This window comes from Amphiprion ocellaris, chromosome 7 (assembly GCF_022539595.1).
Source record: "Amphiprion ocellaris isolate individual 3 ecotype Okinawa chromosome 7, ASM2253959v1, whole genome shotgun sequence".
Classification (NCBI taxonomy): Eukaryota; Metazoa; Chordata; class Actinopteri; family Pomacentridae; genus Amphiprion; species Amphiprion ocellaris.
Window position 1 is genome coordinate 36464358 of NC_072772.1, and position 16697 is coordinate 36481054.

At 36.0% G+C, this 16697-nt stretch overlaps 1 protein-coding gene across 3 annotated transcripts in view; it reads left to right on the plus strand.

Annotated features, from left to right (window-relative positions):
- Window positions 1–231: 231 nt before the first annotated feature.
- si:ch211-137a8.2 (uncharacterized protein LOC777613 homolog) overlaps window positions 232–16697 on the plus strand; it is a 40976-nt gene continuing 24510 nt past the window's right edge. For 2 of the 3 annotated variants that reach the window (XM_055012184.1, XM_055012186.1), the window contains exons 1-2: window positions 232–348; window positions 16331–16570. In XM_055012184.1, the coding sequence (XP_054868159.1) occupies window positions 16350–16570 (221 nt within the window). In that variant the 5' untranslated portion in view covers window positions 232–348; window positions 16331–16349. Of the gene's footprint in view, window positions 349–14752; window positions 14962–16330; window positions 16571–16697 lie in introns of all 3 variants that reach the window. The other variant, XM_055012185.1, reaches the window with a different exon arrangement.

Below are 16697 nucleotides of genomic sequence, written 5' to 3' on the forward strand. Positions count from 1 at the left end.
GTGTGTGTGTGCTTGTGTGTGCGTGTGCTTGTGTGTGTTACTGTGTGTGTGTGTGTTTGTGTGTGTTACTGTGTGTGCGTGTGCTTGTTTCTGTGTGTGTGTGTTACTGTGTGTGCGTGTGTTTGTGTGTGTGTTTTTCTAGTCGGTTTCAGCTGAGGGGGCGTGGCCTGTGTTTACCTGCAGCAGGTAAAGCTTCATGTTTCCTGATGAGGTTCAGTCGGTGTTTGTTCTGAGGAGGAGGAGGAAGTTCACTCTTTACCGGCCTCACCTGGAGTCTGGCAGCTCACCTGGACCCTCCTGGACTCACCTGGACTCACCTGTCCCCGTCATGAGCTGCTCCAGCTGCAGGTGAGTTTTCTCAGCTCTCCTCCTTCAGTTTGTTTTTCTCCACCTGGAAACACCGGAAGTTACGTGTCTGCTGCTGAACACGGGTCTGTGGAGAAACGATCATTAGACGGTAGAACCGGTTTACCGGGTTACAGTGTTGCTGTGTTAGTGTGCGTGTGTGTTACTGTGTTATTGTGTGTGTGTGTTACTGTGTTATTGGGTGTGTGTGTGTGTGTGTGTGTGTGTGTGTTACTGTGTGTGTGTTTCAGTGTGTGTCTGCAGTGTATCCAGTGTCTTGTGCGCCCTCGGGATGCAGGTTTCCAGGTGTGTGTACGTGCGCGCCTCAGGTGTGAAAATGTCCCGCCGTTGCCATAGTGACGGTGACAGGAAACACATTTGTTTATTTTATTTTTATTTTAGAGATAAATTAAACGTTTAACATAAAAAATAGCTTTTAAAATCAATTTATTTTATTTTTCAAGTTTTTTTTATTTCTTTAATTTAAATTACAGATAAAAATTATAAACTTACATGTTAATGTAAAAAACACAGCAAAACAAGAAATAACATCCACAAATAAACATTATTTTTCTTAAAATGGTGATAAATCGTTTTATGTTTGACTGAAAAATTACACAGTTTCTGTTGTAAAGATTTTTTGTTGTTATTTGACAGAAAAATTATGTTTATTAAGGACTGAAATTTAATTTAAGTTTTTTTAAAAACAGTTTTTCCTGTTTAGTTAAATTACAGATAAAGCTGTATAACATCACCAAAAACAAAGAAAAACAAACTGCATAATGTCCTGTTAAATTTTAATGAAATAAAAAAATGTAATAAAACAAAAAAATTAAAATCTAACTTTATAATTATATAATTAATTAATTAATTCTATAATATTTTCTGTTATTTAAGATAAAAATCATGCAAATAAACAGCTGGAAAAATATTTTTTAACCTTTATTTTACAGATTTTCCTGTGTTTAATAAGTCAAATTTAATAAAATCCCAAAAGAAAAAATAATTTATGTTTACAGTAGAAAAAAATTGTAAATAATAAAAATGTTCATATTAAAAATAAAATTTTTAACAACAATATATTTGCTCTTTTGACCATAAAATCACACAGATTTACTAAATTTACAGATATTTGCTGTTATTTGAGAGAAAAAAATGGGTATATCGAGGACTGAAAAACACTTTTTAAAAACTGCTATATTGCAGATTATCCTGTTTTAATTTTAAAAAATAGCAAAAATCACAGGAAAAATAATAGAAAAAATAGTCAATAATAAATATGAATAATATTCTAGTTAATTTAAATAAAATTAAAATTTTATAGAAATGTTTAATTTTTTACAAATATATATTTGTTTCTTTGGCCATGAAATCACACATATTTTCTGCATTTAAATCAGATAAAATATAGTAATTTGACAGATATTTGCTGTTATTAAAGAGAAAAAATATGTATATTAAGAGATGAAGAATATTTTATTAATGTTGTTATTTTACTGATTTTCCTGTTGTAATAAGATAACAGATAAAATTCACTAAAATCACAGAAAAAAGTAGAAAAAACTGATGAATAATTAATGTGAAAAGTGTTCTAGTTAACTTTAATAAAATTTTAATTTTATAGAAAGGTTTACATTTTTAATAAATATATATATATTTGTTTGTTTGGCCATCAACTCACACAGATTTACTGCATTTAAATCAGCTAAAATATAATAATTTGTAAGAAATTCGCTGTTATGAAAGAAAAAAATATGTTTATTAAAGACTGAAAAACAATTTTTAAAACGGTTATTTTACAATTTTTCCTGTTTCGTTAAATTACAGATAAAATTTAGGAAAATCACAGAAAAGAAGTAGAAAAAAACTGATGAATAATAAATGTGAATAATGTCTGATTACATTTTTAAAAATTTTAATAAAATTAAAATTTTATTACAATCTAACTTTCTTATTACATATAATAATTAATTATATAATATTTTCTGTTTTTCAAGAAAAAAATCATGTAAATTAAGGGCTGAAAAATATATTTTTAAAACTGTTATTTTACAGATTTTCCCGTTTAGTTAAATAAAATTTAATAAAATTACAGAAGAGAAAATAATTCACATTTAGAGTAGAAAAAACTGATGAGATAAAAACATCCAGAAGCTGTTTGTGGTTGAAGAGTTTAAATAATTAGTGGTTTAGTGACGTAAAGCTGCTGCAGCGTTCAGGATTTCTTCACTACTTCTGCCTGTTTTTCTGCCCTGAAGCTGTTTCGTTCCTCCTGAAGTGAAGAAACGATTAAATCCGTCACTTTGTTTCCATCTGGATCAATAAACTAATCGCTGCTCAGATGAAGCGACGAGTTTAATGAGTTCCTGATGTCCGCTTGTGCAACAAAATGTAAAAATAAAGTTAAAAAGCATGTGACTGATAAGTAGAGAATCTGCTGCATGTTTTAACTTCAAGACAAACAACAGAAAATTAACTTGTAATAATCATTTTTCACCTCAAATGCATCAAAAACTGTTGCTTTTCTTAGTTTTCTATCATTTAAATGGAATATTTGGGACTGAAGTTTCACAAAACAACACCGGAAAAGATAAAAATTATAAATTTTAACCAAATCCAGAGTTTCTTTATGTCAAACCAAGCTGTTATTTTACTGAAATATAATAGAAAATAGTAAAATAGTTTGATATTTATTTCTAAATTGTTTAAATTATTAAAATGCAGCAACCATGATCTGTTTTCTGCTGCTGTTGACCCACATCCTGACTTCCTGTTGATGATGTCACTGATCTCAGGTGTCGTCTACCTGACCCGAGTTACTGAAACACTCTGACCTGATTCTCAGAAATATCATCTAGATCCGACTTTTAATGGAGAGTTGGTTTAAAAACAGCCTCTCTCGCTGGCTTTATGTTAAAAAATGTGTTAAAATGTGGAAAAACAACAAACATGGTTTCTTCTACGTCACGTTTCTCACAAGTTTGTTTGATTTTACACGTAAAAAGTGCAAATAAAATCCATTTAAAGACGGCACTGAGGTCAGGAAGTTCCCCAACATCAACTTTCAACAATAAAAAATACACTAAGGGACAAAAATAGACCCAAAACAATCACGAAGACACCAAATATCTGTGAAAAATGAGTTCAAATAGATGCAAAAACAACTACAAAGAGAGAAAAACTAACAGAAAAGACACAAAAAGTTGCACAACAGACACAAAAAGGCAAAAACTCTATGAAAATGGCCTCAAATAAGTGCAAAAACAACTACAAAGAGACATAAACATTCAAAAATAAAGACTAAATGTGAACAAATAGATGCAAAAACAACAGCAAAGACATAAAAAACAACAAAAGACGACACAAAAAGGTGCACAACAACCATAAAAAGTTTAAAAAAAAAAAAAAAACATGAAAAATGAGCTCAAAAAGGTGCAAAAACAACCACAAAGATATAAAAAACCAACTAGAAGGACACACAAAGAGCCAGTCAGATTCTAAATGAAATAAAGCCAAAAACCAGAAGCTGTTTCAGCCTTTAAACTTCCTATTTAAGGTAAAATCCAGAGGAGAGGAGCAGCAGGAGGTCAGGAAGGAACAATAGAAGCGTCTCGTGTTTTAAAGTCTTAATTTCCTCCATCAGTTCCTCCTCCTCTTTCAGCTCCACTTTAACGGATTTGGGTCATGAGATTCAGATCTGAACCTCCGACACCTTCAGAAAACCAAAAGTCCCCAAAACCAAAGCTGACATCGTCGCCGAGCTGCGAATTATAAAGTGGAATCTGTCCGACGACATTTTTCTACCAAAAACCGCTGCTTCCAAAAGAGTCATTTAATACACAAAGTAGAGATGAAAGAGTGAGTTTGATGTTTTAAGGTCACGGAATCAGAGACGATGTCTCGGAGAGCATAAAAAGACTAAGAAGACCCAGGAAAAAGATGCAAAATGAGCAGAAACTGGTGCAAAACAACCACAAAGAGGCAAAGACCAACAAAGAAAGAATGAAATATGAGCAAATAGACGGGAAAAAACCTGGAAAGCCACAACAACTAATGGAAAAATAAGATAATATGAACACAAATACACAAAAAAAAACAAGAAAGAGAAGCAAAGGTTCAGAAAAATCACAGAGACCTGTAAAAGTCAAAAATGTGTGCAAAACAAACTGCAAAAACACAAATAAAATAGATACAAATATATTTGAAACAACCACAGAGACAACAAAGCTCTAAAAAAGACACAAAGGGGACAACGATACGTCCGAAACAACCGCAAAGAGACCAAAAACCAATGGAAAATGAGCTCAAATAGGGGCAAAGTAACCAGAAAAGGTAAAAACAAACAAAAACACATAAAAGTTACATAAATAGGCCTAAAGTAGCCACAAAGAGCCAAAAAACACAATTAGAATAATCTCAAACATGTGGAAAATGACCAAGGAGAGATAAAAAACAACCAAAGAAAGAGACTAAAAGAGCACAAATGGGTGTAAAACAACCACAAAGAGACAAAACTGACAAAGAAAGACCAAAAAATGAGCAAATAGACATGAAAAAACCTGCAAGGATGCAACAACTAACAGAAAAAAAGACGATGTGAACACAAATATCCACAAATGGACAAAAAACAACAAGAAGCAAAGGGGCAGAAGGAGAAACCAAGTCAAAAAGAGTGAAAATGTTTACAAAACTGCTGCAATATGAACCAGAAAAGCCCTCAGAGAGTGGAGTCCTGCTCCAAGGCTGCTCAGTCGTTTCATTTCTGATGCAGGAAATTTAAAAAAAAATTTGCTAGCAGAAATCACGGCAGCATAGAATGTGTCCATTTAATATAGATGTACCCAGAAACAAAATGACCTGAACACAGGCGTGTGTTCTGCATGTGCACGTTATGTACGGACACCGAATCACGTGATCTAAATATGTAGCGGACGGCGGGAATTGATGTGACTCAGAAACACCCCCACAATTTAATCAGTTGTTCCTTGGATCATTTCTGATGGATAAGTCCTGATAAGTCCTCAGCGGTGGATTTGTAGTAGGATCACAATCATGTGATCATGTAGTGTTCACTTGTTGTCATGGTTACAGTGACGCCGTGCCGCTACCTGGCAATAATACAGAAATCCTTAACCAAGCCGTGGATCCAGACTATAAGCTGCATCACTGCCAGAATCTAATCACTTGGTCCTTGTGTCATTCCTGACCTTCCCTGAAAAGTTTGTCCGAATCCGTTGGGCTGTTTATGAGTGATGTTGCTAACAGACAGACAGACGGACAAACTAACACCGATCGTCACATAAAATGGATGCAAGTACATATGAAACAACCACTGAGACAACAACCGCCTAAAAAGACACAAAAGGGACAAAAATATCCCCAAAAGTATCACAAAGAGACAAAAAAAACCATGAAAAATTTCCTCAAATTTGTGCAAAAACAACCACAAGCTGACAAAATACAACAAAAAAGACACACAGGTCACACAACAACCACAAAGAAACAAAAAAAATCTATGATGTGCATAAAAAATAAAATCAAAATGACCATGTGTAAAAGTACTTTTTTATGTCAACATGTAAAGTAACTCCTCTTTTCTTATCTGTAATTTAACAAAGCAGGAAATACTGCAGTTACAATGTTTAACCGTGTACTTTTACAGTGTATAAACTGCAGTATCCATGTTCCAGGCTGTTCTCTGTATTATAATCCAGGTCAGTTTTACTTCTGTTCCCTCTGAGGCTCTCTCTCTGTTATTTCATCTGAAAACTCTAAACCGTCTCCTTTTCTACACAATCTGCGTTACCGTGACGACCTCTAAAAGGCTGCTTGTTCCCAAACCACCAGCTTTTGTCCCGACGAGACAACAGAGACTCTGAGGACAGAAAGACGACAAAGAGACGACGTCAGAGACAGAAAGAAAGAAAGTCCAGTTTAGGTCTGGCTTAGTCTGGATACAGGATTTAGTCCCAGAAATAAACCTGGAAACACATAGAACCAAAAACCACCAAAAGATAAACTCTAAAATAAATGAATTCATAAGTATTCACCATCATGATGCTGCCACCATCATGCTACACATCATGATGCTGCCTCCACCGTGCTTCACATCATGATGCTGCCTCCACCATGCTTCACATCATGATGCTGCCTCCACCATGCTTCACATCATGATGCTGCCTCCACCGTGCTTCACATCATGATGCTGCCTCCACCGTGCTTCACATCATGATGCTGCCACCACCATGCTTCACATCATGATGCTGCCTCCACCATGCTTCACATCATGATGCTGCCTCCACCATGCTTCACATCATGATGCTGCCTCCACCGTGCTTCACATCATGATGCTGCCACCACCATGCTTCACATCATGATGCTGCCACCACCGTGCTTCACATCATGATGCTGCCTCCACCATGCTACACATCATGATGCTACCACCACCATGCTTCACATCATGATGCTGCCACCACCATGCTTCTGGTGGCCTCCCTCTCTAGTCTGGTTCTCCTTCAGAGGAGTCATAGGAGTCTTGGTGGCCTCCCTCTCTAGTCTCTTTCTCCTTCAGAGGAGTCATAGGAGTCTTGGTGGCCTCCCTCTCTAGTCTCTTTCTCCTTCAGAGGAGTCATAGGAGTCTTGGTGGCCTCCCTCTCTAGTCTCTTTCTCCTTCAGAGGAGTCATAGGAGTCTTGGTGGCCTCCCTCTCTAGTCTCTCAGGTCTTGAGGACGTCCTGCTCTAATCAGATTTATTCATGTTCCATCTTCCTTCCATTTCTTAATTCTAACTTTGACATACTTTTCTAAGTCTGTAGTTCTGGTGATGGACTATAAAGTGAACTAAAGGGCGTTAATTCAGTCATTCAGATGTTCAGTCAGGCTGTCCTGGAGGTAAATTCCTGTGGATTTGATCCATTTAACATCTGAAAGGATGAACTGTGGATCTCCTGCAGGTCTGAACCTGAGTGGGATTAAAGGTGAATGGTTTCTGTCAGTGGGTTCATCGATCACAGAGCAGCTCTCTGGGAAGTCTTTAAAAACCGCCTCTAATGACGGATCATTTACTGGATCAGAGGAAACAAACTCAACGCCCCGTTTCTTCCTCCAGCATCCATTAAAGTCACATCAGACTCTGAGCTCAGTTTGGTTTTTAGTTTTACCAACAAAAACACATTTTTATTGTTGATCACAGCTAGTTTGCTTTAAATACAGGACGGATTCTGCAGCATTTTCAAATTGTTTTGATCAATTTGGGTAAAAGTTTTGCTCCTGTAATTTGAATTTTCTTCACTAGAAATTAAAATTACTGATAAACTGCATCTATAAATATTTACAGATTTGATCTTCCTAATCCTAAAATTAACCAGAATGTTTGAAAAGCCTCTTCTCTTTAAAGAAAAACAGCAAAATGACACCAGAAATCTGCGAAAAACTGTAGAAACAGATTTTCTAAGGGTCACAACCACAAAAATGATTTACAAAAATGTGAAAATCACAACTAAAAGATGCAAAATACCAACAAAAAGAGGCCAAATTACCACAAAAGACACTAAATTAATACAAAAAAAGTCACAAAATTGCCACACAACTGAAAAAAATCACTTAAAAAACACATGAAATTGTCACAAAAAGATGAAAAATCATAACAAAGACATGAAATCCCAACTAAAAGATATACAATCTCAACAAAGAGGACAAATTGCTAGAAAAAACAAAAATTACCACAATAGGATGCCAAATCACAGGAAAAAGACACAAAATTACTACAAAAAGATGGAAAAAAATACACTAAATTTAAAAGAAAAAGTGAAATGTTGGATGAGTTTTCTGATAATTTCAGATTAATTTTAGAAGAGTTTTGAGTCAATTTGAACTTATTTTGCTTTTTTTGTGTGTGTTTTTTGTCACTGACAATTTTTTGGAATTTGCCCTTAAGTGTCAGACTGTCAGTTCAATATATGGACTTTTTTTGTCATTTGGATTATGTTTTATTTTCATAAAGTTTTTGTCATTCTTCTTTATCATTAGTTTGGAGTTTTTTTGTCCTCCAGGGTCTGTGTAATTTTGGACAAATTCTTTGAAATTTCAGGCAAATTTTTAGAAATTTTGGACAAATTATGATCGATTGGTTTTCATAGAATCTGATGCTGACGGTTAATTTATGGCAAATTTTTAATGAGATAAGACGCGTCATGATTTTAAGCTCAAATCTGGTTAATTTTCCTTCCAGAAATAAACTTTTTGTGTGTTAGAAAACCAAAAATCTGATGATTTTTACAGTTTGTGGCTGAAAAACGGTTTAATTTTGGTGATTTTTCCCATTTTTCTTTAAAGACAACATGCAGGAATGTGTCACATTAGATCTTAATTTTACAATTTGTCCACGTGTGTGTTGAAAATCTGTTAAATAAACATAAAAAAGACACATTTGACTGATGAGATTCTTCCTCCTGACCTCCTGCTGCTGGAGACAAGCTTTGCATTTTTATCTCAGCTTTAGTTCTTTTTTCCTGTAAATCAGTCATATTTCTGTATACAAACAGCTCCAGTGTCGTCCTGCTGCATCATTTTCACTCCGTAAACGTCTGACAGTCGGCTCTCTGAGGGAATATCTTCCCCTCAGTCACCTTCACAGCTCGCCATCCGGAGCTAATTGCATGAATCCACCTCCTTATGAGTGCTGCTCATGAAGCCGAGCAGAGCCCAAGCACCGCCCCTCTTTAATCTGCTCCAACAAAAAGCCATTTCCTTAATCTTAATGAGCAGGGCCGAGTCTAAACGCTGGAGACGAGCCGCCTCCTCTGGCTGAAATATTACGTAAGCTGCAGAAAAGCCGCAGCCATCGGCCTGAAAATCTGCCAGCGGGAAACCGAAGGACTGTACTTTAAAAACGAGACGAGCTAAATGCCGTGTGACCTTTTAGAAGCAGCAGAACTCAGAGATAAAGAAACAGATTGTCTTTTAGTTCATTCAATTAAAACAGAAGCACAGAGAAGGATCTGATAAGCAGCAGCCTCAGGTTGGTTCAGGCGCTGGAGAAACCCAGAAAAAAGTTCAAATGATGCATTATTCATGGTGGAAGAAAGGAAATGTGGAAGGACTGCAAGAGTTTGTTCTCAGAAATACAAGAGTAAAACCAAAGAGACGTGAAATCACAGCAAAAAGATGTGAAATCACCAGAAAGATGTGAAATCACCACAAAAAGATGTGAAATCACCAGAAAGATGTGAAATCACCACAAAAGGGGGCAAATGTCTAAAAAAGAGATGCAAAATGACAACAAAATGCAAAAATCACCACAAAAAGACGGGAAATCACCGCAAAAAGATGTGAAATCACCAGAAAGATGTGAAATCACAGCAAAAAGACATGAAATCACCACAAAAGGGGGCAAATGACTAAAAAAGAGATGCAAAATGACAACAAAATGCAAAAATCACCACAAAAAGACATGAAATCACCACAAAAATATGTGAAATCACAGCAAAAAGACCCGAAATCACCATAAAAAGATGTGAAATCACCACAAAAACATGAAATCACAACAAAAAGATGTGATCTCACTGCAAAAACACATAAAATAATTACAAAACATGTAAAATGACCACAGAAATTTGAAAAACACCACATAAAGATGCAAAATTACCACATAAACACATACAATCACAACAAAAATTACAAAACATATTACAAAATCACCACAAAAATGAGAAAATCACTATAGAAAGTTTTGAAAATATGAAAAGATGTAAAATTACAACAAAGACACAAAATCAGCACAAAAAGACAGAAAATTAGCACAAAAAGACGGAAAATCACAACAAAAGCAGTCAAAGGACCACAAAGAAATATGAAATCACCACAAAATGTATAAAACCACAACATAAACAACACAAACAACAAGAAGTGTCAGTGAAGAAAAGGAGACAAGAGGAGGAAGTGAATTTACACTGTTGAGACACACACACACACACACACACACACACACACACACACACACACACACACACACACACACACACACACACACACTCACTCTCTCTCTCTCAGGTGTCTCTGGATGACGAGGCGTTGATCATTTCTGCCAATCAGAGTCCTTGCTGTAGGATCGTTTTGTCCAATCGGCTGCAGGATTTTTGTTTTTTTTAAATATCTGTGACATCATCGGTGATGTCAGGTGTGAGACGCATCACATGTCTGTCTGTCTGAGGTATGACATCGCCTGTTGTTGTGATGCTGCAGAATCTGGTCCTTTTATTAAAGCCTGCAGCTCCTCACAGCTCAGATTCTAACAGATTTACAGACTTTAATAATTACTCTGCATGTTCTCGTATTTTAATAGATTTACAGACTTTAATATTCTGTTTTAACAGATTTACATACTCTAATAATCTCTCTGTGTTATCGTATTTTAATATGTTTACATACTCTAATAACCTGTTTTAATAGATTTACATGCTTTAATAACCTGTTTCTCTCTCTGTGTTCTCGTATTCAAATCTGTGTTTTCCGTCCAGCTGCAGACCGATTCTCCAGAACCTCCTGATTTGGTTGCTGTTGGAAAGTTAAACAGACGAGCCTCAACATTTAAATCATCCGATGATTCATGAGGAACTGTCCCCGAGATGAGTCTGGAATAAACACAGTCCAAAATCACTCGCAGTGTGTCCACAACGACACAAATATGTCCAAAACGATTTTAAAAAATTGTCCAAAATAACAAAAGTTTGTCCAAAATCACTCAGAATGTGTCTCACCTTACCTCATGTATTTCATATGAACTCATCCTCATCTCATATCATGGTATCTCATATTATCTCGTCCTGTCCTATCTTAATTTATCCTCATCTCATCTCTTCCCATCACATCCTTACTTTATCTAATCTCATCGTAGCCTCATTCTCACCTCGTGTCATCTTCATCTCATCACATTATCTCATCTTTTCTCATCTTACCTCACCTTATCTCATTCATTTTATCTTAACTTGTCTTCATCTCATTCTCATCTTATTCTCATCTCATTACAACTTATCTCATCATAACCCATCTTAATTCATCCTCATCTTATCGTCATCTCTATCCTCACCTCATTCTCATGTTCTCATCCTCATCTCATCTGTACATCATCTCACATATAATCCTCATCTTTGTCCTCAATTCTTTTCATCTTATCTCACAATATTTCATCCTCATCTCAACTTGTCTCGTCTAATCCAGATCTTCCATCACATCCTTACTTTATCTCATTTCATCCTTAGCTCACCTTCTCTTATCTCCTTCCTCATCTTATTGTCATCTTCATTCCATCTCATCCCCATTTATGTCATTCTCATCCTCATCTCAACTTGTCTTGTTTCATCTCTTCCCATCTCTTCCTAACTTCATCGTCATCTTGAGTCATCTTCATCTCCATCCTCATGTAATTTTCTTCATATCTTTATCTTATCATCATCCCATCCTCACTTCATCTCATTTTCATCCTCATCTCATCCTCACATCTCCTTACATCTCATCCTCATCTAATCTCCATTGCATTCTTACTTCATCTAACCCTAACATCATTTCACCTCATTTTCATCTTCATCTCATCCTTATCGTCATGTCATCCTCATCGAATCTCATCCCCACTTTGTCATTCTCTCATTCTCATTCTTATCCTCACCACCTCTCATCCTCATCATGTCATCTCATCCCCATCTTATTTCATCCTCATCTCATCTTGTCTCGTCCGATCTCTTCCCATCACATCCTTACTTTATCTCATCTCATCCTAACCTCATCCTCATCTTGTGTCATTTCTTTTCATCTTCTCATTCTCATCCTTCCACTTTTGCCTGTCTGGTGTCAGCGTCTTTCTAAATATATTTCTATTTTTTGCTGCTTCTAAACTCTGTCTTTATATAAAGTTCTTACTTCTGTCATTATTATAATAAATATTTGACTATATTTGAGAAGACACATCCACATTTAGTTAACTGGAGAGAGATACAATCCAAGCAGAGCTCCGTTTTTATCCTACAGCGCTGAGGCACTTTTTGTTCATTAAACTTCATCTTGAACTCCACTGAGCTGTGAAATCGCCTCTGATGAGACGTTTACAGTTTGTCTGGATTCATTCTTCCTCCTCAGACTGAACACTAACTTCCTCCTGACTTCCTGCATCTCATCCTCTCTCCTTGTTTCCATAGGGTTGTGGTTTCATCTGCCGTCTTATTTTCTAATCTGCTCTTTAATTAGTTTTTCCTGCAGCAGATTCTGCTGTTTTTGGTTCATTTGATCCTTCAGTGTGTTATTTAGTTTACGTTGAAGTCATCCTGAACACTTTTAGAGTCATTCTGAATGACTTTAGAGTCAAATCATACATATTTTCGGTTGTTCTGGGCATTCCGTGAGTCATTTTGGACAATTTTTAAGTCACTTTGGACCTTTATTTGTCATGTTGGACATTTTGTTAGTAATTCTGGACAAGATTTCCAATTAATTTGGACACATTTTATAATTTCAGACATTTTTTTATTGGAGGTAGAGAGCGCAAAATTAGCATGACCCATGAAGACACAATAAACACCTTATATAGTCCATACTCTCCTGCATTTTTGTACATGAAAAACGTCTACAAATTTGAGTTTGAGAAATTTTAGACAATTTTTGAGACATTTTGGGTAACTAGAGAGTCATTTTCAACATATTTTAAATAATTTTGGACATTTATTTTGTCATTCTGGATGATTTTTAATTTTCAGTTTCCACAGATTTAGTCACTTTGGACAAGTTTTTGTTGGAGTTTTGCACCTTATTTGTCATTTTGGACATTTTCTGGGAAATTCTGGACAAGATTTCAAGTGAATTTGGACACATTTTTTCATCAAAGACAAATTTTTGTTGGAAGTGTAGCGTACAGAGTTAGCATGACTTATGGAGACACAATAAGGAAGTAAGAGGACAGTAAGAGGCTCCACCTGGTGGAACAACCAGGAACTACAGCTGATCATTTACCGACATCACAACCTTCTTCTTTTTCTGCTTTATCAGTTAATGTGTTTTTAATCATCAGATTCCATAGATTTTGTCATTTTGGACAAGTTTTTGTTGGAATTTTGCACCTTATTTGTCATTTTGGACATTTTCTTAGTAATTCTGGACAAGATTTCAAGTTAATTTGGACACATTTTGCCATTAAAGACAAGTTTTTAGCATGACCCAAAAAGACACAATAAAAATTTTACAAATGAAAAAATAAGTTTGAGTTTGAGAAATACTGGACATTTTTGAGACACTCAGTAAGTTGAGAATCATTTTAGACAGATTTGAAGTCATTTTGAATATTTTTTTTGTCATTCTGGACATTTTTTTGTCATTGTGGACGAATTTTTTCACCAAGTTTGACAAATTTTGTCATTTTGGACGAGTATTTGTTGGAAGTGGAGAGTATTTGGACAAATTTGAGGTAAATAAAGCTGTAAATGTGAAGAAAATGGGCTCTTTAAAAATAAGTACGTAATATTTGACTCTTAAATGAGGAGAATTGATGATTTTCTTGGTTGGAAATGACGACAAATTGGACATTTCTTATGTTTGAAGATACAGTGGACTTTTGGAAATGATTACCGTCATTTTTCAATATTTTCTGACATTTTTAGAAACCAAACGGTTGATTAAAAAGAATAACTGGTGGATGGTTGAGACGAGGTGAGGCCGCATGTTGGGAAAAAATCTTAGTTTTCTGTAGATGAATTAAATGATCAGACTTGTGATCTTTCTGTCTTTATATGGTGACTTTTGCATCATTTTTTGTGGTGAAATTGCACCTTTTTGAGGAGATTTTTGCACATTTTGTACTGATTTTGAGTCTTTTTGAGCTGATGCTTAGTTTATTGGTGAGTTTGTATATTTTCTCGCAGATTTTTCTGTCATTTTTTGTTGCTAAATCAAAATTTTTTTTAGGTGATTTTGACTCTATGGATTTTTGTTGCAATTTCATATCTTTTTGAGTTGATTTTGAGTCTTTTGCGCTGATTTTGAGTTTTTCCTGTGATTTTGCATCATTTTTGGAGAGTTTGAGTGTTTTCTTGCTGAGTTTGTCATTTTTGCATCTAAATGACATCTTTTTGTGTTGATTTAGTCTTTCCTGTTTTTTTGCAATGTTTTTGGTGATTTTAAGCATTTTTGTGCTGATTGTATGTCACTTTGTGGCTAAATTACATCTTTTTGAAGTGATTTTGAGTCATTTTTTTAGTGACTGTAGCCTTTTGTTGTGATTTCACGTCTTTTTGTGGTGACTTGATGTCTTTTTGCGCTGATTTTGAGTCTTTCCTGTGAATTAACAAGAATAACTGGCAGATGATTGCTCCTGTTTCTAATGTTTTGATGCGTGCTGTGATGAGCATTTCTGGGATTTAAACTGACAGGGAGGCTTGTCGGCTTTAATCTGAGCTGACGGACGAGTCAGGAGGAGGTTTGAGACGAGGCGAGGCCGGATGTTGGATGTCAGAGTGTGTAATCAGCTGCAGCGTATCTTCATCAGCTGCTAATTAACCACAGACTGAGAGGAAATCTGTCCTGGACGGACGGTAAATTTCATGAAGAAGCGACGAGTGGAGCGTGAGCGAGGCTTCAGGTGATGACGGTGAATCACTGCTGTTTGCTTTCCTGATCTCAGACGTGTTCATCGTCTCGTTAAACCTCCTTCAGATTCTAGTTTCACCTGCAGGTTCTTCACAAAATCAACATTTAACACATGATTAAAGGAAGCTTTGTTCTTCCAGCACCTAAAACAGCGTCTGCTGCTGCTAAAAGCCTGAGCTGAAGGGGCTTTAACCTGGTTTCAAGTCATTTTAGGGGATTTTGAAGGTGACTTTGAGCCTTTACAGTGATTTAGCATCTGTTGGGTTTGTGTCTTTTTGTGGTGATTTCATGTCTGTTAATGCTGTTTTTTTCTGGTGGTTTTGCTTCTTTATGTGGTGATTTTGAGTCTTTTCATGGTGATTTTGCATCTTTTTGTTGATGTTTTTATAATAATAATCTTGCATTCTTTTGGTGGTGGTCTTTTCAACCTAATTTTAAGTCATTTTAAGGTGAATTGACATTTTTTGGATGTGAGTTTGAATCCTTATAGTGATTTTGTGTCTTTTTGTACTGATTTTGAGGTTTTTCATGGTAATTTTGAGTCTTTTTGTGCTGATTGTCAGTCTGTACGGTGGTTTAGCATCTATTAGTCGTGATTTTGTGTCTTTTTCATGTCTGTTAATACTGATTTTGAATTTTTTGCATGATTTTCTTTCTTTATGTGCTGCTTTTAAATCTTTTCATGGTGAATTTGAATCATTTCATGGTGAATTTACATTTTTTTTCAATGTTTTTAGAATAATAATCTTGCATTCTTTTCATGGTGATTTTTTTTTAAACCCAATTTTAAGTCGTTTTAAGGTGAATCTGTATTTTTTTGGAGGTGATTTTGAGTCTTTACAGTGATTCTGTGTTTTTTTTTTGCTGATTTTCAGTCTTTATGATGACTTAGCATCTTTTAGTCATGGGTTTGCCTCTTTTTGTGGTGATTTTTGAGTCAATATGATGGTTTAGCATCTATTAGTTGTGGGTTTGTGTCTTTTTGAGGTGATTTCATGTCTGTTAAAGCCAGGTTTTTTTTCTGGTGGTTTTCAGTAACACAGCAGAGTCATCAGCGTAGAGGAGGATTTTACTCGCTAACTTGCTCTAAGTGAGACTGTGTGCTAATATTTGTTACCAGTATTCAGATATTTCAGGTGTTTTGTCCAGTTTAGATGACACAGCACAGCCTGATGATACAAAACCTGGCTCTGATGGCTGTAAACCATCCAAAAAAGTTCCTACAGTGATGCATGAAAGAGGATTTGTGGGTAATGAAGTCCTGTGAGGAAGCCTGAGTTTGTGTTTCTTACCTGTTTTGGTTCTTTTTTTGTGCATTTCTTCACATAATATAATCCCCTCTTGCCTGTTTTTTTCCACAGGTAGAGGTCACATGATGTCATGATGTCTGGAGTAGCCCTGCCCTCCTCAGATCACCATGGTGATGGCGACTCCGCCCCCGAAGGAAGTGACGCTACGCCTGGAGATGAAGTGACGGACATGGAGCTGCTCCTGGATTCCTCCCAGTATGGCTGTGGTTTCTCAGCCCTGGAGGTAAACTGGGAGGAAACTGGGCTGGAGGACGGCAGCTGGAGTCCAGATGGAGACCTGGAGGGTGGAGGGTGAGTCTCCACGGGTCTGGATCTGAAGAGCAATTCATGGTGTCAGAATTCACAGTAACGTCTGTAGTCCTGGAGTCACTTTAAGATCTGCAGTTCCTCCTCATTTATCTGACTATCGGGGTGAAGT